This window comes from Denticeps clupeoides, chromosome 1 (genome assembly GCF_900700375.1).
Source record: "Denticeps clupeoides chromosome 1, fDenClu1.1, whole genome shotgun sequence".
In the NCBI taxonomy this organism is placed as follows: Eukaryota; Metazoa; Chordata; class Actinopteri; order Clupeiformes; family Denticipitidae; genus Denticeps; species Denticeps clupeoides.
In genome coordinates, this window is record NC_041707.1 from 18,610,631 (window position 1) to 18,636,986 (window position 26,356).

Below are 26,356 nucleotides of genomic sequence, written 5' to 3' on the forward strand. Positions count from 1 at the left end.
TCGGCTTGGCATAGAGCCCCAGGGGTTGTTTTTGCGCGCCGGTAATCTTTTAGAAAACGTCCGTGTCAATAAATCTCCCCTCTGAGTCCCATTTCTCCCCCCACACAACAGCTCATGTGATCCCACCAACCCCTCAAACCTGGCCAGGCGCCCTCCTGATGCATCATTGCTCCGGGATAAGTGCGCACCATATCTCATTTCCAGTGACTGAAAGCCATTACAGAGTGAACAAAAAAACTGGTGGATTGAGCGTCGTCCATCTCCTTTCTGGTCTCAATTTCCTCTGTCTCATGTTATCGCCGCCATTGTAAGAATATATCAGAGAGTCAAACTGCGTCAGCCACATCCATTAGTTGTCAAAGCATTCCAGCTCTGACGGTGTCTGTCTGCTGAGGGTGAACAGGATATTTCAGATCGAAGTCCTGGAATATCTCTGCCTACGGTGTCCCTCTGAACACAGAAGCAAATTCAAGGGGCAAGTTTTAAAAACTATTATAAAACGGGAAAAAACACTGTGTTCTGTTCCTCTAGTGATTCAGGTTGTTTTTTTCCTAAACTGAGAGAAGCTTGCAGCTTTCTAGAAACCTACAGTCACCATATCAGGGAGATTTGTCTATTTTTATTGTAGTCTGTGTGTTTTTTTTGGCAATATTCTTCATGCATCTGCAACCAATAACTTGAAATAGTTGAATAAAGAGCAGACCTGCTCTCCGCCCGACATCAGTGACGTTAATATCCTGCAGTGATCATGCCTGCAGAATGACGGCAATCCACGTTATTCAAGTGAAGGCTTCATATGCCCATCAAGATGACTCAGGGTGAACAATGAAACTGTGGCCTTGGTAAACATTTATCCAGATTTCAGAGCGAAGCTCTCGCTGTGTCAACCTTGAAATGTTTTTCCCGTTGCACAGTTCAGATTTACACATTTAAAAGCAATTTAATGAGCATTTGCTGCATTTTATTATGGCATCATAATTAAAATAAATATGAAAACATTCCTGCATGGACAGTTTTAGTAAAAACCGGTGACTTATGTAACAAGACAAACGAAAAAGAACAAATGGTATTAAATGGTAAACAAAACATACAAAAAACAAACACATCTTTGGCACCATAATACATTTACATTAAAGACATTTTTTTTTTTTAAGTAAACAAAGACAGTTATCAGTTATCATAAAAAAAAAAAAAAACTATGCACGTAACACGTAAACGAACTGACACATTTGGTGACCACCCAGCGGTAACATGTTGTCTCAGTCTGCCATTCCCTGTGCAAAACCGCGTCGTACACCGGGTAAGGTCATCTTCAAGCTGGATGGGGTCTGAACCCCCGAGGGGACGTCCGACTCGCCCCGAGCGCCATCATTTACTGAAACCCCATTGGACAGCCCATCCCAGTACCAGGGCCTGGACAAGGCCTTTTAGTGCAAATAGGCTGACTGCAGTCTCTGCTGAGGTTTTGCACTCCCGCAGGGTCATTTTTTGAAAGGTGATGAGGGTGTGTTTGGCTTTGCTCCTGGTACCGGTCTGAAAGATATCATAAAAGAGAACAAAGCTGTGGTTTATCATGTGCTGCTGATGTTTTTGCTTCCTCTTGAGCTGGTTATTCACATCATCATAACTGTGAATATTATCAGTACAGTTATGTTTAATACTTTATTAGCCCAAATACAAGGTAACCCCCTTTTCTAAAGACTACTTACATTAAAACAAAAGACGACCCCCCCATTTTTTAAACATATTTTTATGATGAAGAAAAAACTAATATCTGTGACAATGTGGTAGTAATGACGATTTTACATACTATTATTTTATAAATATATGCATTAGACAACATACATAGATTTTTGCTGTGCTACAATCATCTTATTTATTATTTTTAAAAAAATGCATTCAATGTTCATACTGTTGTCATGCTGTCTGCCATGGAAACGTATCCATCTTGGCTCTTTTTGATTGCTGCCCTGTCTCCAAAAGCTTGTAGGAATAAGGGTTGGGTACTAATTTCCTAAATTAATTCGTTCTGTGGCAAAGGGTGGTGCAAAATGAGCCCAGGAAATAGACAGACCTTTTTTTTAGGCGGCTCTGTGTCACTTCAAAGACTGAGAACATAATTACACTATTACATGGCAAAGAAATTTTTCTTCTTCATTGGTCAGTTTTAGGATTTTTTTCATAATATGCATTTGCCCTCATTTATTTTCATTTATTTATTTATTCTCATATGTGTTCTCTTCCAGAAATAAATGCATTAATCTGAATTAAAACATTAAGCATTGTTTTAATGAATTAACATAGTTAACACAGCTAGTTAACACAGCTGTAATGTACTGTGTTGGGTCTTCACATATGTGAAGCCTAGAGATCTATATAATCTCTATATAAAGATGGTAGATTATCTTTTAATAAAAGGTTGCCTGACTGAACTTTTATTGTATTTTTTATTTACATTTTTGAATGTCAGTGTTTGCAGGGACCCTTGTCATAGTTAAATAAATAGGTTTTGGTTGGTCCTCACCAGCACCAGTGTTCCTGAAAGGCCAACTGGTCTCCATTCCTCACCTGAGTGCTTTAAATGGAGGCACGGCCGTCACCATGCCTACGGGCTTGGGGCCAACGGCAGGGGGCATCATCACCAGGAGGCCACTGGATGGCTTGGGTGGGACCCCACGAGCAGGGCTGAGGGGAAGAGGCCTCTGAGGTGGAGAAGGAGATGCTCTTGGCTGCAGCTCGGACACAAGCTGAAAGAAAACCAGAGATGGAAATGTGGTGTTCATCTCACAGCTGAGATCACTGTTACCTTTCTATTTGCCTCAATGTTCCCAGCAGTCAATATTTAAAACACAATGTTTGTGGGTGGCAGAACCACCAGTGCCTCTTTTCATTTTCCTCAATGCAGTCTTTACAGTTACTCTGAACCTCTCCTAAATGAAGTCTTGATTGCTTCCATAGAAACTGTCATTTAATTTCCAGACACATTGAAACTTCAAGTTGGATCCACCAAAGCTAAAGTTAAAATGAAGAACAAATTGAATTTGTAATGTTGTTTTTTTGTTAAAATGGAGGACACATTGGCAAAGAAATGGGATTTATCTTCCACAAGCTGTTTCAAACCTCCTCTCCTTCTTTTGATGAGTCTTTTATCAAACAAAAGCACGCACCTTGGGGAGACAGGGGAAAAGAATTGAACCTGTGCGCAATATTGCAATCGAAGTCAATATGATTTGGAACGTTTTTTCATTTTTCCCCCACTGCTACCTAAACGCATTGCGCCGTGATCAATGAAACTCAGAAGAATGGTTAATTTTCCAAAACATGATTCCCACCCTTCAGTTCTGGGGCAGTGGTAGGCATCCCAGGCACCTGTCATGGCTGCCCACTGCTCACTAAGGGTGATGGTTAAAGCAGAGGACACATTCAGTTGTGTCACCGTGTGCTGTGCTGCAGTGTTCCACAATGACAATCACTTCACTCTCGCTTTTAATTTACTGCATTTGAATGCAGTATCCTTGCTCCTGACACAAGAACACAGAAAATGAGGGATCAACGTAGGGTCCGTTTCTCAGATGGCAGAAAAAGAATTGGTCTGAATGAGCTGAGCAGAGGCTTAAAGCAAACTTCATTTATTTGTTTTGTAAGCTCAGTATATATAGTCCTTGGCTGCTGTGCTTGGACTTTTGAACACAAACGATGAACAGTTATATAAGAGATGTGTGGTGTGTGTGATATGAGTAAGCTAAAGAAACACTCAGCGCCCACAGAGCAAGTTAATATCTTCAGATTTATTCACCTGCTGCTATCCCCCTCTTTCCTGCTTTAAACATCAAAATACATAAAGACATGCAACAAAATATATATATTTCCCCTGTGACAAGTTGAATCTGCGCGGAGGAAAATATTTAATTACTTAAGGTTCCAGGTTGGTACTAACTATGATAAGTGACTGTGGTTTGCTATTCACGCCTGAGTTGAGGCAGAGAAATTGAAAACCCGAAAACACAAACTAATTTAACACAACAGACAAGTGAAGAGCATAGAGAACAAATAAAAATAAAGTGTTAATTAGGGCAGACAAGACATGCAAATGGATCTTAAAATCACCAAATTCACCATTCTTAAGGTTAAAGCCATTATTCAAGAATAGGATTTAGTGCAGTAATTAACCACAAACTAATATTGAAGTAAGCCTTGAATTAAACCAGTGGTCAGTAGCCAAATATCATATCAAGGCCATTCATTCATTCATTTATTAATTTTTGTGGGTTTTTTTTTTTTCCGCTCACTCTTGTTACTCGTCCATTGTGTTATGATGTTTAAAGAAATTGTTTGGTTAGCATGTGCATTAGCTCTTAACAGTAATACTTTTTTGAACATTTATTTCGTTTAAAAATGAGAGGACATGGACTCTTACCAGGGGAGATCGTGTAGGGTTGAGGGGGAGGGGCTTTTTCGGCGGGCTCAGCTTCTGCGAGTGCGCTGGGGACTTGAGAGGAGTGGCGGCGGGCTTGTTCACAAGAATCGGCCTGGGGGGAACCTTGATGTCCCGCGGGGTGTGAGGAGACGGGGCGGGACGAAGGGGACGGACTATGTTGACTGGCTGCATGCCGTTTGGGGGGGGAGCTGGTCTAAGTGGAAGCACCTCTTTGCTGGTGTGAGGAACCTGGTCAGAGATAAAAACAGGCAGAGTTGGAGGTAGATAGTTTAAAAGTGAAAGAAGAAAAAAAAAGAAAGAATTTCAAGGACCGCTGGACAGAGACGTATTAATCATCTCCAGTCTGATGTCACAGTGAAGGTCATGCAAAGTGTACTACCTTGATGCCTGGGCCCTTATTGGATGGTGCCACCACCTTCAAGTGGAAAGCTGGGTTCAAGTGACCATTTTTCCCCTTTTCAATCGTTCCCACGTTTCTAAGAGAAGAGCAAGAGGTAGTAAATGGTAGTAAAAAGAATCTACTGCAGAATTGGTATTTTCCTCACTATGCTATTTGAAAAAGGTCTCAAGGTGTCAGGGTTGCTGGCAACAAAGTATTATGTCCCTTGGAGACAGTAAATTGTCCTTCCCAAAGCCTTAAAAGTTTCTCTCCATATGACAAGATAAAAAGTTTGAGGGAAAAACTTACTGAGCAACATCACTGCAAGTATTCAGATGCAAACATTCCTCAACATGCAGTAAATGTGTGAATAAGTCTGCTTTGCACCAACACTGTGGATCTATTCACCATATAACACAGAACACCTCTGATAAAGTATTCGGTGATTAAACACAACCTTTTTCTTCAGATTTGAATCAGTTCTTCAAAAACTAAAAACTTGCAGTGTGTGTGTGCACCCTGCACCCAATGACCCAGGATAGGCTCTGCCACCTGTGAGCCTACTGGTTTCTACTGAAAATGAGGGAGAAAGGAACAGTTCAGTACCTGCTGGCCTTCGCCTGTTCTCTCTGCGACAGCCACCTGTGGTAATAGGAACTTTTGATCTTGTAGCAGTACAGCATGGTGAGGATGGCAGGAAGGAGGACCAGGAAAGTGAAGAGCAGTCCGATGACCAAGCCAAGCTGACCTGAGAACAGCGAGGTACATCAGGTGCATCACATCACATGAAGAAATGAACACTTTTTTTTGTTGTTGTTGTTCTTTTGTCACATGAAATATCCTTTTACTGCTGAAAGGCGGTCCAGGGCCATAAGTGCTAACATATGGTGCGCAGAATGTAAGATGACAGATCCTCTCCGAGCGAACAGCGTTTGTGTTTGTTCAGCAAGTGGTGGGGGGGCAGAACGAGGAGTCAAGGCTACATCACACAGAGACGTGCTCCATAAGCATACGGGCACAGACGTTCGGATCTGCAGGCCTTGGTGGGGAGGTGCTCGTGTAACTCACAGATGGGTTTTTTTTTGGGGGGGGCTCTTCGGTTTTGATGAGAGCTCAAATAAATCCTGCAGATGTAACAACCTCTAGTGCAGGATAAAGTCAAAACATTTGTTGAATGCCCCTTTCAGTCCATTTTGTCATTTGTCTCCTCCACAAAATGCTGCTTCAAATCTGACAAGAATTACAGACTGGAACTGCACATTATGTGAAGGTGTTTTAGCTCTAACAATCCTAGAAGACTAACAATCCTAGAAGCACTTTCACTACCTTCGAACAAAAGCTAAAAACCTTCTTTTTTATGTAACTAATTTGCAGATCAAACGATAGACATCTTAAAGCACTTACGTACTGTACTAGTTTAAAGTTGGGACACACCTAATCTGTCGTGGCTATGGAGACTAGTACAGAGGCCATTTTGAAGAATCTGATGCAAGAAGCTTTTTTTTTTTTTTTATAGCAGGAGAACTATAGTATGTTTGATTAATCTCTTTTTTCAGAGTCGCATCTTCATGACTGCTTTGTTCATTATTGTCATCTTCAAAACTGACAACACTGCTTCCCTCAACACTGCTCCCCTCCTCACCATATCATACAGCCCAGATCTCCACAGCGCAGAAGCTCTCCCATCTCCCAAACCTGAAGTGGGAGACCAGTATCACCCACAAACCCAGCAGACCCAACAGTCTTCCACGGGAGCTGCTGATCCACTTCTACACTGCATTCATTGAGCCTGTACTGTGCTGCTCCATCACAGTCTGGTATGGAGCAGCCACTAATCAGGACAGGAACTGACTGTAACAGACGACAGAAACCACCACCAGTGCCCCCCTGCCCTCCCTCCAAGACCCGTTCCTCTCTTCCTTCCAGGAAAAGGGTAAAGAAAACATCACAGATCCTTCACACTAAACAACTGCAGCATTGCAACTGCACTTTATGTACACTTGTTTTATTTCTTTAATCCTTTTTATTTTTCTGTATATAAGACTTTGACTATAATGTTGTTGTTTTTTGTGCTTGAGAGACACCATCAGACACATCTTCAGTTTTGTTCTATAACATAAAAAATGCAAGAACCATAAATAAATACGTGTCCAATCTTTTGTAGTGGACAATACTCCGGATGGAAAAAGCATCTGCTAAATGCTGTAAATCTAAATAAAACTTTCTTTTTCTGATCATGGAGAAGTCAAGAGAAATGGAGAAGGTTAAAAGGTTTATTTCCAGTAATTGTTCCTGCCATTTGTGCTGCCTGTTTCTGACTGGCTAATTGACAGCGTAGCAGAGAAAAAACCCTACGGAGTTCGGACCTAAAACAAGTCATCATGGTCTTAATTGTTAAATAGCACTCACGGTGGTTACACAACCCTGAAGCAGCGGGCTGCTTGGATGAAGAGTGAGATGGAAAATAGGACAAAGACATACTTTTGGTGTTTCAAACTTCAAGTTTAGTTTCTGTTATGTCTTGTCAGTGAATAGGCAATCAAAGCCCAGGACAAACAGGTTCACCTGACCTGGTTTTCGGGACACTGTCCTAGTTTGTGAGTTTAAATTTGTGAGGGACAATCTCGAAGAACTGGGATGTGGGGTGCATTTGGGAACGCTCTCAGTATGTCCGGTCTAATCTTCAATGCCTGTGTGCAGTGATGAGAGGGGTACTGGAAACCACAGCGAATCCAGACATGAATGCCATGTTCAGTTGGGAGCTGTGGTGCACCCAAATTCGACTGCATCTTCCAGTAAAAGCCGCAGTGCGTACAGAAATGCTTGCTGATGCTCATTTGATGTTTTGATCAATAGCACAGCCTACCCAGTTACAGCTGCCGTATTCAATATCTTCCTATATTCTCCTCCCTAATGAATTAAATAACATGAGGAAGCTGTGTGTAATATTAACAGGAAGAGTAGTAAATGGGATTTTTTTTTGTTTTCCAGCTATGAGACGTTATTAATTGCCAAATGGATGCTCTAATGTATCAAATGCAAAGCAAATACTGATGATAGTAATAACAATAATAGTAGTAATAATGGATTAAGTGTTTAACAATTGTCTCAGTTAAGGACAGTATCTGTCTTAAGACCAATAACGTAAGCCTTAAAATCCTGTACAAGTCTGTATGGTTTTGCTACCACATTTCATCTGATATCAATACTGAATACAAAATGCACTGTTAATTGTCTTTATTGAAATTCTTTATCACTTAAAATGCTATTATATTTTCATGGAACCATGAGGGCCACAAAACCTATTAAGTGCCTATTTAAACTGTTTAAAAGTTGGACACTGTAGAATATGTATTGATTTTATCAGCAAACCTATTAAAATTATAGACATACTTCTTACTTCTAGCCTCCCGAGGTGCATTTACAATTTATGAAAGTGGTTTTGATAGTTAATATTGTCCTTGTGAAGCATGTTATAAGGACACAGTATGAAATAGATTTTTATTTCTACCTAGGGCATAATTTTTTGTTGAAAATATGCTTATACACCAAGTCCAAGAGTCATAATATTGACAACCAAACTGCTTTTTGTGTTTTTGATGGTCTAATAAAAGAGAAGCGGTAAGAAGTTTAAAAGAAATCATGTTTAATGTTTGGAATTCACATATTCCAAATATTAAATTCCCGCACTGGAGAATGACATGAATGGTTGAATTATTGGAAACGATTAAAAGAAGGAACTCACTGTCGCTCTGGATGGGCCCGCTGTCAATACTCCCTCCCAGTCCCGGCTTCTCACAGAGAGGAGGCGCCCAGCCCGGGTTACAGTGGCAGTTCCTGTTACTGTTACACACCTGCATAGTCGTCATACAAAACACGAGCAATGGTTACAAGCAGTCAACATTGAAGTGAGTTTAGTAACCATACTAACAGATTTCTTTCAGTGCATCCTTTTTTCTTTATAAGTTTATTACATGTATGCAGCTACGCATTCTTTTCATTACACACTCTATGTTGTGGGAAAAACAGGCAAGTTGTGCAGCAGCATTTTGGATCATTTGGAGAGGTTGAATCGCACTACAAATTGCGGTTTGTAGATTACAAGAGACAGAACAAATACTTGGGTGGCTTGCATGTAAGAAAATGGACAAATCATTCTAATGCTACAGAGAAGATGATCGGGAATGAGAGGAGGAAAAGAGGGAGGAAAAGGACAAGTTATTGTCCTACCCCAAGGTTTAATGCACACTCAAAGCAAAAGGCCGCAGGCCAGTAAAGGTCATTCTGCCATCCTGCCTTTGTCTCAGTCATCCATGCGTTGCCTTACCCCTCCAGTTCAATGCAATTCAGATGATGTTGCAAACAAAAAAAAACTGCTAATCCGCACTCAGAGACATTCTGAGCTGCTGGCCTTTTCAACGTGACTGAGTACACAAAACAAAGCAAAAATAAAAAGACACGGGTGGAGCGAGAGCAGAGGAGAGCAGGAAGGAGGACAGGAAGGGTGGGAGAGCAGGAAGGGATTAGGAGAGAGAAAGTGTGTGTTTATGAGCTTTGAGGCAATTTGAGGCAATTTGAAAGCGCAAGTCTTACCACTGCCCTGGCTCCTCTAATGGAAGGACTCTGCTGATATTGTTTAATGTGAGCAAAGGGATGTAAACAGAAAGATTGAAATAGTGCAGGCGCAGCTTAAAAGGATTTAAGGGTGTGAAATTATGCTCATCTTTTTGCCGGGGTTGACAAACATGACCTGCCGAAACGGGGGAAAATGTGAATTGCTGTCATGGAGCTGGATAAAATAGCCTACCCGACATACAAGATTTTATTTGAAACCTACTGAAGATGTCTTGGGGAACCTGCAGCACCCTAAAACTTTGATGGTGTATCGACAAAAGGGTGCATCAGAAGCAAGAAAAAAGGTGCCACCGCTTATCCATGGCTCCTCAGGCTCCAAAATAATTAATAAACCAATTTCAAACTGAAATCTTGATTTGAAACAATTAGCCATTTTAAAATTAAATTATTTTTGTTATGCAGCACATCTGAGCAACAAAGGTTTTATTTTTTAAGTTCAGCAAGCAGAAGTGTCTGTTGTGTCACTGTTGTTGATAGGTGCACATGCAAACACACGAAACCCAGTTACATTTGTGGTACAGAAACTGTCCTTTTGGAAAGTCCACAGCACATATCCTCACAGCACTGACCAATTCTGCCAGCATTTGCTCCACACTGATTGGTGAACTTAAATGCAATCTGAGAAAATGTAATTAAACTGTTATCCCAGAAACGCACATATTACACATCCTATCTAAATGTTTTAATATAAATATATAAATATATAAATATAGGGTGGTAGTAGCCTAGTGGGTAACACACCCGCCTATGAACCAGAAGACCCGGGTTCAAATCCCACTTACTACCATTGTGTCCCTGAGCAAGACACTTAACCCTAAGTTGCTCCAGGGAGACTGTCCCTGTAACTACTGATTGTAAGTCGCTCTGGATAAGGGCGTCTGATAAATACTGTAAATGTAAATGTAAATGTAAATACAGACACCACAAAAACATAAGAAAATCACAAGAACCAAAAACAAGAAAGTAAACAAGACAAAAATAAGCTCCAACTGAGGACAAATGAAAGGTGGCCACTAGCAGCAGGGGACACATGCCACTCAATTTCCAATGTTCATCCTGACTATGACTGTAATATAGTTTCAGACTGTTTTTAACCTGAGTCTGCAAAGCTATTCCTCCACATCTCTGTGCTAAATGACTTATTCTTGCTGTGCAAACCAGTCACCCTGAAGAAGCGTTAATCCTCCCCTGCTGCACACCTTCCAACCTTGGTGGCCAAGAGCTTCATTGTGAAGTCCAACAGAACGCCAAGTCCTCAAACATGTGCAATCATCAAATCACGGGGCTGAGAATTAAAACTAGAACAATTCTGTCAAGTATGTCTTTATGTCTTAATGTGTCACTTGAAACCTGACTAACGAGTACGGGTCTGCAGAAGGTGACACTCACGCCGTGGCCATGGCAACGAGCAATGCAGCTCTCCAGCTCTGTGAACGACGCGTTCTGGCAGCGGCGGTCTTTGCACACCTACAAAGGAAAAGAAGGAGGCACTTCGTTAATCAAATGTTCTGTCATTCGTGTGTTTAAACATCTGCCGCTATCTTGTCGTGGTGTGAATCATTATGCTTCTAATAAAATCACTGCCCGGATGTTTTTCAAAGTTTGCCTCTCCCCGGTATTCAGAAGCCCCTGGCGCAGTCATTCTTTCTAGCTGTTCTAGCCACTCTTGTCCACCTCCCACACCTTTCTCTTTGCTGGCCACTGACAAAAAGAGTCCCACTCTGACTCATGGTTTCCTTTAGAAAGAGTTGCTTCTTTGTAGACCTTGTCTCCCCAAGCTGGACCTTGGGTTCTCCAGGTGCCTGGCTTTCTGTAAGCTGCTTTCTAAAGGTATACTTTGTGGATGCAGATATTGAATAATATTTATGTTGACCTGTCTGAACAATACTTTACGGTGAAAATGCACTCAGCTAAGAAAACTAAAAAAAAACATTGTAGAGGTGTGTTAACGTTAGAACAGAACCCACCTTTCCTTCTCCACATTTGGTGCCAGTCATAACCAACCCGGGGTCTGGCAGGTCCCCCTGGCCCTCCAGTGTGGTGTAGACATAGGTGCCCCTGCATTTGACGTCCATGCCGTTTCTCCGGATGGTGGTGTCGATAGAAACAGCATTGGTGCCCTTTGGCTTCTTAGCAGCACTGTGGCACTGGATTTTCCCACACTTGGCATCACTACAACAATAAATCTCGATTATAACCTAGAGGAAGCACGACTGCATAATAAAATGTTAATACTGGTATCTTAAATAAGAGCTTCATGCATAATCTGCATGTTTTGCAGACTCTTTCTCATGCCAAAAAAGGAAAAGAATATTGTATTGTGTTTATATATTTCATACTTAACTTCACCTTTTATGACATTTCACATAGTTGCCTTGTGCATCCTTTCCACAGTTCCCAAATGCATTTCCTGCCACATTGACATCCTGGAAGCAGGCATCGTGTGCAGGACGGGCACCTAAAACAAATGCATAAATAAAATGCATTTCAGCACAAATACCATAATACATTGCTGATAAAGTTAGGAAATAATTTATCAGCTGCAGCATAGGTAGCATGAAGGATGATGACTGTGACTGACAAGATTTTCTCTGAAATGCCACAGTGCATTAAGTTCACATTCTGAATTTTGCAACCGCTGTTGATGGAAGGTTTTTACCCAACAGAGCCCCATAAATACCCCAATAATAGACCCCAATACACCAAATCCCAAATACATGTTCTAATGATGGAAATATGATAATATAATGGTTCATTGCTACAATTTAATTTTATTCATTTTTTTACATTTTATTTTTGCATATTTTCAGTCATGCAGAGTTTATTTTCCTGAAAGAAAGACAAAACAGAGAGTTTGTATTGTACGTGGATTTAAACCCAATGACATTGGCTCCAAATGGAGTTTATTGCCTAAGAGCACACATGCAAAATAAAGTCCCTACTTCCCCACCCTGGTACCGATACCCACCGTAGCCCCACAGCTGCAGACACTGAGCCTCGTGGGTGAGGCACATGCCGTTATAACAGTAGGCATGGCTGTTCTGGCAGGAAGAGCCGTCCAGCAGGTAAACGTTAGCGGGGCAATACGCCGACCCACCGGTGCAGTACTCCGGCAGATCACATGATCCTGCGGCACCACGGCACATTGTGCCGGACTGCTTCAGCTGTGGGAGAGAGTGGAAACACCAGGTTCAGTAACAACACTGCTCCACCCCTGAACAACCACGCCGTTGGCCCTGATTCTGTCCTCACACCCTGCATCTCTGCTCTACCTCTGTGCAGCATTATTAAGGTTCTGTATAACGCAGTGGGAGATTACAGGATTACATGTTTATTTCATTGCAGATTAAGGGACACGTCACAATCTGTTTTCCAGGAAAATAAATAGAAGATAATACACTGCATGTTTGTGTCAAAATGCATTTATATTCCAATCACTTACAGGGTTCACAGTAACTCTACGCACCCTGCAAGGACACGACTGTAGTGGATATTAGAAAGTGCCAGACCGACTGACAGCGATATAAACACTGACATTTTACGCCAGACAACCTGCACATATAATCATCGACATAAAGCCGTATTGAAACGCTCTTGTTTGGCGGAGAGCAGATGACCGCCGTCATTGACCACAACGTAATTGAATAAGGGAGCCCGGGCCGGTAAATGCTGGAGAGGTGTCATAATTTACCAGCATCTGCTGGTGACATTTAGTGGCGCCTTATCTGCCGCTCCACCTGATGTGTGCTGACATTTCTCCTCTGAGTAAGACAATAGCGCACATTTATACAGAGGGCTGGAAAGCAGAGGAGAAATGGCACTGGTGCACTGCACTCCAAAAGTGTGTATATGTCAGGACTGAAGAGATATGTGAACAGGACGCTATGACACTACAAGCATTTTCATTACAAAACATTAAAGCAAAATTTACTAAGTGTCGGTAAAACAATTACAAGATTTTCCTTCAGTGATGTTATGTGACATAAAATGTGTTCTTGTCATTACTTGCCTCTCTATTTTAATTCACCTGAAAATGGAAAAAAATCCATTGCAGTTATTGCTAAATATTTAAAATTGCCACAATTTTTTTTCCACACTTGAGATTTGGACTACTACTGGGCTTTGTGTGCGCGTGTGTGTGTGTGTGTGTGTGTTAAGGTGTTTCTGAGAGTGTGGCTACCTTTTTCTCTAGAGGAAGAAAAGAAGATGAATTTTCTTGTGTGTGTTTATGTGTCAGAGGGAGAACAAGAGTAAAGTGAGGCTTAAGGAGTCTGTGTGTGATGTCAAACAACTCAGAGTATGTGTGTGTGTTTTCTGTGTGCGTACCTTGCATCCCTCACAGCACACCCCGTGGGCACATTGTGCTTCGGCTCTCAGGGTGCAGTTGTTGGCGTTGCAGCAGTCGTTGGTGCACTCCTGTCAAAATTTACATAAACTGAGCAAACACAATACACTCTCTCTCTCTCTCTTTCTCACACACACATGCACACACACATGCAGAAAGTCCATGTCTAATTTTTGTTACAGTGTCCTGTAAAGAACCATCACTCAACACCTCCACCCACTCACTTTGTCACTCACTCAGTGCGAGTCAAGCTATTAACAGTAGACACACACACACACCCACACACACACACTAATAGCCATCAGCTCTCACTGCATCTGCCTGGGGATGTGTAATACCAGCAATTTATCTCCAAAAGTAAAAGGTGGAGTGGAACAGGGCAATAGAGAGGGGGAGGGGAGCGCTGCCACCAATTTCAGGCCCTGTCATTTAGAGATAGACTGATATGGACGCTACTGTGGCACTGTCTATGGCACCAGTCTGGCGTCCGCTTCTCCCGGGGGCACCAGGGGCTCTTAACCCCAGTCACAGCAAGGGGAGAGGTACACAGCTGAGTCCAGTGGATCAGAGTAATAAAAAAACGCACTGACTATATCTACCGATGATTCATAGTAGGTGTGAACACACACACACACACACACACACACACACACACACACACACACACACACACACACACTGCCTACACTGCTAAGTAAGGCTCTCAATAACAGCTGGCCCACTTATTTTGACTTTCCTCCACTTGGAAATGAGGGAACAGGTGCTCTGAATGTGAAGGCGGTGATTAAGGTGTCAGAGAGAGGGATGACTTGATGCTACCTTTGGTGCTCTGAGTGTGTGTGTGTGTGTGTGTGTGTGTGTGTGTGTGTGAGTTACCTGTAATAGGATGTGCTGACCTTGTTCCCATCACTCAGTCACACGCCACCACACCTGTCTGACAGGTATTTCTATCTACTTGTTTCTGTTTGGGTCCCTGTTCATTGTCCCTGTACATTTTCTGTTATATTAAATGTTCACTTTTTAACTGCCTGATGTCATAATTCATTGTTTTCTGCCTAATCTCATATTTTGGTTATATTAAGGCTTCATTTCTGCTTTCGGTGTGTCAGCAAGGCACAAGGCGATAAGAGGAGGACACTGTTTCTGAACAACAATACAGATAAAGTCTGTCCCGCATATAATGGATTATGCGGAGTATGTTTCCTTGGCCAAGGCTATTATCTTCCAATAGCAGGCCATCTTCAGAAGATGCTATCTCGTGTACGCCATTCCCCCTCACACACTGAGGCTTTGTACATGTTGTTCTCATTCATAATTGAACGTAATGGTACGTAATTATTAGTTACCTCCACACTGTCATTTCACTTCACCCTCCTAGTGCCCTGCACGTCAGCAGGCACATCTTATACAATCCGTGTATAAGATGGTTTTGCTGCTGATTTATAATGCTGATTAAACCCTTTTGACTTTCAATTGACCATCATGCATCATTACGAATTTCAGGTTGAATTTGCATTCTTACATTCAGTTTGGATCTGGGATCATGTTCATTCCTTTAATAAGTGCCTCTGTCTGTTCAGACTGGACTTCATCTTGTCCCTGTGTGCTAATGCATGACCTGAATGAGTCTTAATCGCCTAAATGGGTCCTCAGAGGTTGCTTTTTGTGTTTTTTTATTCTTCAATAAGCTGAGCTGTCATCTGACGACAGTGCATACCAACTGTGTGCTTTCTAAAATGGAGCTGATTTATTCGCACTTAACAATTAAACCTGCTTTGGCCACACACACACAACTAAGGTACTCAGAGGAAATAATCAGAATTTTCCAAGGGCAAATCATCATTGTTTGTTATAATGGCAAAAGTCTAAAGTCTAGAAATTATGGACAGGTATGAGTTATGGACAGGTATACTGATGATCCATTAAATGTGCCGTAGCTCTCCTTACCTCAGGCTCCCCGCAGTCACACTCCTCTCCTTCCTCCACAAAGCCGTTCCCACACCTCCTTCCTCCAACAAGGTCCTTCATGTTAGGCATGTTAAACAGGCACATGCCTCCTCCCTTCTGGAAGTAGTTGTCCAAATCCCTTTTGCTGCAGCCACTGAAGACTTTGGGAAACGGGTGCCTGTCAAAATCAACAGACAGCGGAATTAGATTTTCCCATGTTTTATTAAAAATAATTTGGGTGGTGGAAATCCTAACAAGGAATTTGTGTTTCATTCAGAAATCTAAAGGGGTTTGGTGCAATTTTTTTATTTGCCCTTGAAAGCATCTGGCTCCTCGATCTGTCTGTGAGCTCACGTCACGGCCTTGGCGTAATTACTTTTTTTCTGAAAGTTCTTATTCAGTTAAGAAACTGATGCCTCAGGTGAATAATCCTCTAACCCCATGTCCACAGAACCAGGAGAAACGATGAATTAACGGCAAGTCAAATTCCATTACAGTGCTGCGGTGAAATTGGACAGAAGACCTTGGCCTTGATTAGATATTTTTCCAGGCCGTGGCCACTGTCGATCTGATTGGACCAAAAGGAAACATTCGAATAGTGTGAAGCGCAGATGGTGTCTGAAGAACAAAACAACAACAGATCAAGGTTAATGATAGTTTACTTCATGTACACCTCCCACCCTTCCGGCGAACTTTAAACCCAAGGTTCACAAATGAAATCCCTTTGGAAGACCCACAGCCAATTCAGAGTCATCTCTTAGAGTTTTCATGCCTTTGGATGACGTGAGGACAACAGAGAACCCAGGTGACAGCTACATGAGGAGGGCATCTATGTCACAATATAGGAGGTGTGGCTACTACCAATCGATCAACACCCGTGGCCAGCTCACGGATTGCATCTTCCAGTATTCCCTTTTTTTATAGGCCTAAATGTAACATGATTATGTGTCATTTTGGATTTTGTTAAAAAAGAAATGATTTTCAAACAAATATGGTAGTTTGAGCATGATCTAATTGGCCAAATTTTATGCAGATGTTTCCACAAATGAACAGAGCACTGTAAATGGTTCCTACTAGCCCTCACCCAGTTGCAGCTGCCATCACACAGCCGCCCTGCTCAGCAGATGCCTCCACGCAGCAGCCGTCATGGTCGTGGCTCATGCCAAAGTTGTGCCCAATCTCGTGAGCCATGGTGGCCGCCGCTCCAATGGGGAACTCTGAGTGGTCCTGCAGGATCGGGGACAGGGAGAGGTGAGATGCTAAGACACGCGCGCGCACGCGCACACACGCACACACACACACACACACACACACACACACACACACACACACTGGGGATGACTCAATCTCAGGGCCTCCATGACAGGCAACATGATCTGATAGCAGTTTGAATGCTGCCCTGTTTCTGCAGGCAGGGATAAGCATTTGGTACCTCAGTGTCACGACAGAATATGACACCTCCCCAGTGAAGCCTGATGAATAAATAATGCTCCAGACTGAGTGTTTGACCTTATCTCACCTGCCAACATGCCTCATAAGCATGATAGAGGACACAAAACTGGCTAGAACTGAGTATTTCAGGTACACAACAGGAATGTTAATGAAAATCAAAAGTCAGTCAGTCACTCACTCACTCAAGGGCTGTTTCCCAGAAAGCAAAATCTATTCCTGGAATAAAACTGGGCCAATTTAAAATAAAAAGCAGTTCAGTACAGTCCCTACTGCAGGGCTCTTTGAACCTTGAGCTAGAATCCAAACCAAGCCCCGGATACACACTGAAATCTCAAGGGCCGTGTCTTCAAAAAACCTCTCTGATGTCATACCTCAGCCCCCCCGATGGCACACCATCACAGGAATGCAACGGTACATTAGCCTTTTGTTTAAGGAGCTAATAGTGGCAATTAAAATCCAATCAGGCAGGGTCGACCCAGAATGCTCTGGGCCCTCGCTGCCCTCTGATCCTCACCACGTTGATGCCCCCGGAGTTCTCGTGGCTGCACATGCCTTCCAGCGGTGCCATTCCGATGGTCGTGCCTTTGAATATTACCCCCCTGTCGCAAGAGGACCAAACCAATTAATGGGCAAATAAACAAATCACTAAGCCAACATGCAACACCACAGCAGAAAAAAGCGCATTGTGAGTGTGTGAGCGTGTGTGTGTGTATGAGCGTCTGCATTGCACAGATCAATAACTGCTAAAACAAGACTGTGGGGGGGGGGGGTCTAGTGATTTCAATCCACTCTTCACTGGTGTAAACCATCTCTCTGGCCTGTTGATTAAGTGCTCGAGAACAAACAAATCAAGAGTTGGTGAAAATCCAAAATGAACAAGAGGACGTGGGGGTGGGGGGTGGGTGTAGACGGTTCTTGCTGTTATCTGCAGACTAATTATCCTGAGCGCTTTCAATTAACTCCCCCCCCCCCAAAATGTGCTTGAGCAGCCAAACTGTGACGCGTCTTTGGATGCACTGGAGTGTGCTGATGCAATTATTGCAATAAATCTGACAGCTTTTGGAGTTAATAAGGTAACAGTCCAGCGATCCATGGCCGAGCTGAGCCACATTTTCACCCGAGCCGAGCCTTTGATGTGGCAACGCGTCTGATGAACCTGCATTTCTTGATCCACCATGTTCTGGTTTTTCTGTTTGGAACACCGTTTGCACTCTGGCTGTGCTAATGAGAATTAATTGGTCCGGTAATTAGACCCCCCGTGTTGTGCAGAGAACAGCCGGTCTGCGGTGAGCCAAAAGTTTTGCGTCCTCTTGGTTTCCCACTGATGTGAGAAGCTCACCTTTGCCAAGTTCCTGAAAGCGTGATTAGCTGCCGTTAACACATTAACTTAAACAGGAAGACATGGGTGTTTATAAATGAAAGACAATGATGTGCCTGGCTGTGTGACCGCAAAGACCTTAGCAACATCCATGCTCTCCACATTCCTCTTTTCTAGAGCCCCAGCATGTGCTGGTTGAAGGAATTATTATTTATTTTTAACATCTGTACAGAAATGTTCAGAAATGTTTATTTACGTTTGACATCTGTGTGACATACAGCACTGAGCAAAGCACCATCCCCACACACTGCTCCCCGGGCGCCTTTCATGGCTGCCCACTGCTCCCTCAGGGGATGGGTTAAATGCAGAGACCACATTTCACTGTGTGCACTGGGTGCTGTGCTGTGGTGTTTCACATGTGACAACTAATTACATTCACTTTCACTTTAGACAAGGACGGTGAGTCCCAAGGAATGATGTGAATAGCTGAATATGAAGGGTAAAGGCAGGAAATAAGGGGCAGGTCATACCAATCACACCGGCAAAATGCAAAACTTCTACACTAAATTAGTGGTGCCCCCTGCTCACTGCAGGACACAAGGATGGGTGTAGAAAATGTCACAATGAGCAACATTAATGAATAATTTTGTATAATATATTTAAAATACACCTTGTAGGAAGTTCATTGTGATCTATGAAGTCTTGACACAGATATTACAACTGACAATTTACAATGTTTCTGGCATGGATACATGATCTCATGGTTTTTAATTTGCTAAAAATAAATCTAAAAAATCTGTTTTATGTATTTATATCTAAATTACAAAGTAGCTTATAGTTTATGAGTCCATAATTAAATTTTAATTGGTTTGTTTTTCTGTTTTTTCAAGTTTTGTGAACCAGCAAGATGCTTTTCAATGAAAGATGAACCCCCATTGTTCATATAGACATGCTGTATTGTCTATATTATTGTATAAGATTTATTGACCGTTTATTGACGACAATGTTGTGTACAATCTATTGTCACTGGTCACAGTAATTAAGGTGAGTGATGCTCCAGATTACCTGATATCCCTGTGTTGTTGTTGTTGTTATTCATCCTAGCATGAATATTAATGTGAATACTCTGTGTTGTTGGTGGAAATGTTTCATGCTAGAGGTAGGGTGGCATTGTGAGGAGGATATCAGTGGGTGCATGGGCAGCCGGGTATAATCTGGTGTGAGAATTTTGTGTTTGAGGGTGTCTGCACTCACGTGAGGAGCTGGGCGTTGTCATGCCTCTTGCGAGACTTGAGCTTCTGCCTCCACTGCAGGAAGGACCAGAGGGTGGCATTAGGCTCCTCGGTGATGATGCATTGGTCCCGCTCTGTCCACACCTCCAGCCCAATGAGAGGCACACGGATGTTCAGAGCCCTGTAGAACTGAACACACGAAAAACTACTCCTTAACAAAACCTCTGGGTTTCAGCGCTGTTTTATTTTGCAGCAAAAAAACATTGATTCCACGACCGTGTATATAAGATCATTTAGTTACATACCTTATCCACATAGTTGGCAATTTCCATGATTCTCTGTTTTGTTCGCTCCATGTCCTTATTTTGTCTTTTGTACTGAATTAAAAGAGAGGTTAAAAAGTCTTCATTCAAGCAACATAATCTCACCCTTAGGTAATTTTCATAATTCCCAAACTATTTACACATGAACCATATTAAGCAAAATTTCCAGTAACTCATCACAAAAAGGGACATCGTTTGCTTTATTTAACTCCATGTCGACAGGAAAGCAAAGTCTTTCCAAACAGGACTTGTACAACAGTATGCTGAAATATGACGTCCCTGAATCAACAATAATGCATGCACACTGCAATCACATTAAATACTCTTAAATACCAGTGCTAGTGCATTTCTGGGTTTGCAAAAAGTTTGGCACGTCTGTGCCAAAAAGTTTTGTACACTGTGTGTACAAAAAATAAACATGGCAAAACTTAAATATGTTTTACATTTATTTTCCTTAATAGGATGCCAAATTCAATTGAATTCTTAATTTGTAATCAGAATATGAGAAAAAAAACAAAAAAAACAAATCATCAGTAAATCGACAAAGGAAAGGGAAAAAAATTACAACAAACTGTAAAAAATAAACACAATAAACAATAAAATGAATGCCTATAAAACGAATGTTTATTCATTTAAATAATAAGAGCAGTTTTGGCAACAAATTACATCTCTGTTTCACGTTCGGTCAATAAACTGCAGATTTTTGTACAATATGTCGCTGCATTTACTGAAGAACTTACAGCCGATTTCCTGCCGAGAGAAGCTCTGGATGCTGGAATGTCCCCGTAGTGTTCATTTCATATGATTGGGAAGGGGTAATTCACCGGGATTTATTTTACTTAGGTCCAGACCCAAAAGCTGGCCACGACCTGCCGAGAAAGGTGTAACTTTTACACTCTTCCTCTTCCTCGGTCAGGATAGACTGGTAGACACGTAATTTGTTTCGCCGCTTCCCCTGCCTTCTTGCAATAGTATATTGCACTATATTAATATTAGAACAGACAAGCAATTAACCCATTTAATTTCTTCATAACATGAGTGCATTGACAGGAGATAAATTGTTTAAGAAATCTACTTTCACAGAGACATTCCTCCTCTACTCTTTTTTTTATACTTTTTTATATTATAATATATAATATTTATTATATTGGGACATATTTTAAATGCTCACTCCCCGTTTGCAAGCTCATTTACATTAACCTCTGTCTCCCCTCCCGTGTACCATCGTTTGAGCATTGCACGAAGATAAAATAAGAAATATGCTGTGATTCAAATCCAAATCTTTTTTTTTTTTTTTTTTTTGCAGTTGTACCATTATTTGAGTGTTTGCTTCAATTTTCCATGCACAAAGACAGGCATTATACGTGCAAGTCATTATATGACTGTAAATTGCTAGGGGAGAGAAGGTGAGGCATGCAGCATTGCTTTCACTCCACATAATCTTTGCTTTCAGCGTAACTGCTTACTCTGCCCATTGCCATGTAATAAAAAGCCTGCTCTCAATTATAAAAAAAAAATACAAAAGTATAAACATGTAGGCTGCATTGCAACAGAACAAAATTATCACAATATGATACCATTGATAATGTGCAACAATATATTATGGAAGTTTTTTTATTTTGTTTCTCTTAAATTATGTATATAGTGATTAATATTTCAAGCTATGCTGCTGCTTAAATATCATAAACTAATCAACCCTCCTGGCTGGGAGGTGTACCGTATGATCGACTACACCTTTCTTCTGTCCCCACAGTTGAGGAGAGGGTGAGAGGGAAAAAGCAAAACAGGACAAACTGCACAGGGAGGGAACGAAGGGGAGATTGCCATTGTTTTTTTTTATTTAAGAAAAATTACATTTGGGTATCAAATCCCTCCTATATTGAAACAAATTACACATAGAAGCTTTAACATGCTGAAACCCCGCTTTCTGCTTCCCTGCTCTCCCACACCTGTAACGCTATCAATCTGTGTGACTGGAGGAGACAGTGCCACTTCAGAAAGGCCACTCCAGCGACGTGCCCTCTCAAACGCATATGCGTGGCTCGGTGTGTGTGTGCGTGCATGTGTGTGTGTATGCACACTTGATACCGAGCACCCATTATAGCATATCTGCTCATGTCGCCGGAAACAAAGTCCATGTTCTCTTGGCTTCTATTCCAGGCTGGTGAGCCACTGAGTGTTATGTGATTTACGTCACAGATCCGGCGTGTGTGTGGGCTAGAGGACGGTGCCTTGTGACAGTTAGAGGGGTCATTATGACTGTGCAGTCGGAGTGAGTTTTAGTCATCAATCTGCTTGTTAGAATTTGCTTACCAGGGTATAGTCTGCAACGATGTACAGCTCCATGTACTTGGTGGTGCCCCAGGCATTTCGTCTCACCTGCCGACCCAGGTATAACAAAATCACTTTTAAAAGGTGATCTAAACAAAGGTACACAAAAAATTTATTGCATGCTTTCAAATGAGAAGCAATGGTTAAAATATGTTGTCTCTAACCCAGTTTTGTTTGTCTGTTTGAACTTTGACCATAGAGAGGTTATTATTTAATTGAATGGCATTGTGCTGTTTGTTTAATGGAGGATGTTTCAGATTCACATCTTTAAATACAAATGGTCAGTACAACACTGGCAATTAATATGCTAAAAAAAGATGTAAATAATGCTCTGTTTTGGTACTTCTTGAACCTTCACTGAGCTAGAAACAATCAGCTGTGTTTTTTTTCTGGCAGAGACATTGGGGACAAACAGCAGAAAAGCACAATATGCTGGTTCCTGGAATTTTTTTCCAGTAGGAACTGCTATTGCATCCATATTGCAGGATGAGCTGTCACATGATGAGTTTGTGCTGTACCTCACACCATACAATCCTGTCTGTGAGTATATGTCTCTGCCAATTTTAATGCTAATTTGCTCATTGAAAGCATGGTTGGAACCAGCTTAAATCACTTAAAAAGATTTTTTTTGGTTGCAGTGAAATCTTTTTTTAAAAGGCATTTAAGTCTTACCTTTCACTATCTGACCCAATTAAAATTAAACCTGAGATCAGCTGGTGTCAGCATTGCTTTGGGGGTTATCAAGATTAGTGAAAAGCTGCATTATCTCACCACATGTAATGAGAAACTGCCAGCAAATCCCTTATAAAGACAGAATAAAATCCATTTTTAAGATAATATTCAACAGAAGTCGTATCTTTAACACTGGTGGCACAGCACTCATATTGGTCTCCTCTAGCAGCAGTGATGTTTCCGTAATATGAATAGGCTATTTGTTAGTACATTAGTATTCTGTCTGTTTGAGGAAACAGATGAGATCCATTCCTCTTTGTTGAAAAGGCCGGAGCTGTAACCGGGCAGCGCTGTGATCAATCACTAGCCATTCATCTCAAAGCCTCATTAACCCAGAACAACAGCCTGGGCCCTGACAGTGAAGACGCCACACAGGATTTAATGAGACATTTCTAGTGTGAATAAGACAAACAATGCATGTTATGTGTGTTCTTGTGAGAGTGCAAGAAGGGGAAAAAAATAAGCCCTAGTTATTACTTAGCTGACCACTGACAGGCAAATAATTGTTTTTAGAAGGAATGTAATTTGATGTATTGTGGCTAACTGAAATAACCTTTGTAAACATAACCTGTTGGGCTGAAAAAACTCCTTCAGTATAATATATGAAGAGCTACATTGTTTCGACAATTTTGAGAGAAGAGGAGAGGAGAGACATGCCAGCAGAGGACAGAAGGGGGAGAGACAGATAGAAAACAGATCGCCTCGGGAGGTCTGCGACTGCTCTGGTCTTGACAAGCTTGGCTTTTGGGGTTTTATCAGCTTTCAAGGGTAAACTGTACTGCCAGTATTTTCCTTCTTCTCCTTGGTCCAATTAAGACCTTCTTTTCTCAGACAGGCGGTTCCAAACCCAGAAGGGAGATTGGATATGGGTCTGCTTCTGTGTGTTTTCTCCCCGTAAAGTCCTCACATTTCCTCTTTGCTACAGTTGAGATGAGATGGGGTAGCGAGTGGCGTTTGTTCAAATCAAGATCAATCATCTAGCCACGGGGCAGCCATTACTAAAACCCTTCAGCTCCAGGAAAGAGAAAAATTCGCCATGCCGTCGCATAGCAACAGGTAACTCTCCATGTCAAACAGGTGAAAATATAAGTAGAAAGGTATGGCAGCTACAAACATGGCCTTTTGGAACAAAGGCATAAAATCGGACTTCAGTGGTACAGTCTTTTTTGTGTGTAACTCTGCTTCTTCTAGCTGGGAGCAATGATTGCCATGAAGTTAGACGTGACACGCAAACTCCCTTTTATTGATAAAGTGATTCTTTCTATTAAGGTAGCCTGCTGAGCTTCAAATGAAGCTGAAAGAACCAGCATGTTCTCTGGTTTCCCTTGGAAATAAAGAGAGAAGTTTGCTAATTTCATGTGGGACATTGTGAGGTGGAATGGACCAAACAATACACTTGTATAATTGGCTACTTGTAATGCAGGATTTTTATTGTTCAGTCTTGAAAGAGTACAGGCCATTTCATTTTTATGTAAAATGGCCTCCAACCACAACACTGAACAACTGGAATATGCGAGATCTGAATACAGCTTGCTTGGATGGAACATTGTGGCTGAGCTCAGCTGGGTTCGCTCAGTAGTGGCACTGGCTTTTGTCCTCACCCTTTGATGCAAAGGTTGAAGGAGACCGGAGATGAGTTTGGATTGTCCAGTCTGATCCCAATGACCGCAGGCCCCGCCCTTGATTTTTAGGTCTTCAGTGTGGTAGAATGTGTGGTATAGAGAGTCCTGACCCTCTCTAGGTTCCAGGTAGTATGTGTCATTTGAGTTCAAGACTATCAGGCCCCTATATACAAAAAACAGAAAACAAATTGAGTTAAAAGAACAGAACAAATACAAAATTACTAATTCAATACATCAAATATATTGATTTTCAGGCAGTATAATGATTGTCAATACTATTGAAAGTGTTAATTGGCATAGCAGTATTGATGTACAATTTATCAGTACAATGCATGTTTTGATGTAAGTACAGTCATTACATAGATAGTTGAAAGCATGCTGAGTGGGTCCAACTTCATAACTTGCTAATGTATTCAATTTGGCAATGGTGGCATTTAACAAATAATGTAGTTGTTATGAGGCAGTATAGGGTTTCATTACCAACAACTTGCTTTCTAAAAATTAGAACATTTATGGAACACCACCCCACTGGGCCTGGACAACATGGATGCTTGTTTCCAACAACATGACTACTGAAAACAGCAACAGTTTCTGAGTCATACAGTCACGGTGTTGTCATGTGAATAGACCTTAATGAAATTCTTTCAAAATCACTATTCATTATATAAATTCCAATAAACTAAATCCCCTCTTAGAGCTTGTGTTGTGTTGTCTACTGATTTATTTTGTATTTATTTCTGAAACAAAATGCTGATGGCTTAATGCACAGCTATTGGAATGATTATTGCTCTTTCACTAGAGTGCATTGCATTTGGAGTGCATTTTTTACACCACAGGGTTTGAAACCTTAAATCACTGCTTGGACTGAACTAAGAATCTGGCCTGTCTATTCCAGCAAAGACATACTGGCCTGTCTCGGCATAGGAACACCACAAGGCGGTGGCAGAGCACTGACACGCTTTGGTAAAACCATGTCCCAGTGTGCATGTGTTTGCCATTTAACGTCCTTGACAACTGATTTGGGTTGAGTTAAGCTCTTTTGCTGATAATGGTTGAGGTCGTGACTCGGGCAGAGGGCCTTCATCCCAGATCAGCTGCCAAGGGCATGCAGCAATCCAAGCACACCCTCAAACCCTCCAGCATCAAAGCTAGTGCTGATAAGCTGCCTCTGTGGAATTTAAGGAAAGAAAGCAAGAGAGAGAAATAGAGAGAGAGGGAGAGAGAGACATCCCACAGGACTAAGAGCTAAAGAAGGCAATTTACAGTCCGGGAGCTACTCTCTCCATCAGCAACTGTCAGGCGCGAGGACAAACAGCACACAATTCACACATGGCCACTGACACAAATACAAAACATATGCACACACATCCCCTAACACAAAAACAAACAACCTATTGCAATAAATCATATATTTGAGTTGAAGATTCAACCATTTTATACACAAGTGGCCGTGTTATTATTGAATATTTTTTATAATATATATATATATATTAGGTATTAGATAAACACCAACACACAGTGTGTCATTCCTCAAATGACCAGTGACCAAACTTCACAGTGGTCCAGGTTCTATGAAATTTTTACTTCTGAACATTTCTAAAC

The 26,356-nt window shown here is 41.6% G+C and overlaps 1 protein-coding gene across 1 annotated transcript in view; it reads right to left on the reverse strand.

Moving 5' to 3' along the window:
- Positions 1-939: 939 nt before the first annotated feature.
- Positions 940-26,356, reverse strand: part of adam19a (ADAM metallopeptidase domain 19a) — a 97,584-nt gene continuing 72,167 nt past the window's right edge. Inside the window, exons 6-23 of the mRNA XM_028984612.1 lie at positions 24,734-24,917; positions 22,383-22,448; positions 20,052-20,123; positions 19,769-19,935; positions 17,711-17,795; positions 16,829-16,971; positions 15,745-15,922; positions 13,779-13,868; positions 12,421-12,616; positions 11,802-11,910; positions 11,420-11,624; positions 10,842-10,919; positions 8,563-8,671; positions 5,424-5,565; positions 4,818-4,914; positions 4,418-4,666; positions 2,569-2,747; positions 940-1,533 (exon numbers count right to left, since the gene is read on the reverse strand). Of these exons, the coding sequence (XP_028840445.1) occupies positions 1,482-1,533; positions 2,569-2,747; positions 4,418-4,666; positions 4,818-4,914; positions 5,424-5,565; positions 8,563-8,671; positions 10,842-10,919; positions 11,420-11,624; positions 11,802-11,910; positions 12,421-12,616; positions 13,779-13,868; positions 15,745-15,922; positions 16,829-16,971; positions 17,711-17,795; positions 19,769-19,935; positions 20,052-20,123; positions 22,383-22,448; positions 24,734-24,917 (2,401 nt within the window). The 3' untranslated portion in view covers positions 940-1,481. The remainder of the gene's footprint in view (positions 1,534-2,568; positions 2,748-4,417; positions 4,667-4,817; positions 4,915-5,423; positions 5,566-8,562; positions 8,672-10,841; positions 10,920-11,419; positions 11,625-11,801; positions 11,911-12,420; positions 12,617-13,778; positions 13,869-15,744; positions 15,923-16,828; positions 16,972-17,710; positions 17,796-19,768; positions 19,936-20,051; positions 20,124-22,382; positions 22,449-24,733; positions 24,918-26,356) is intronic.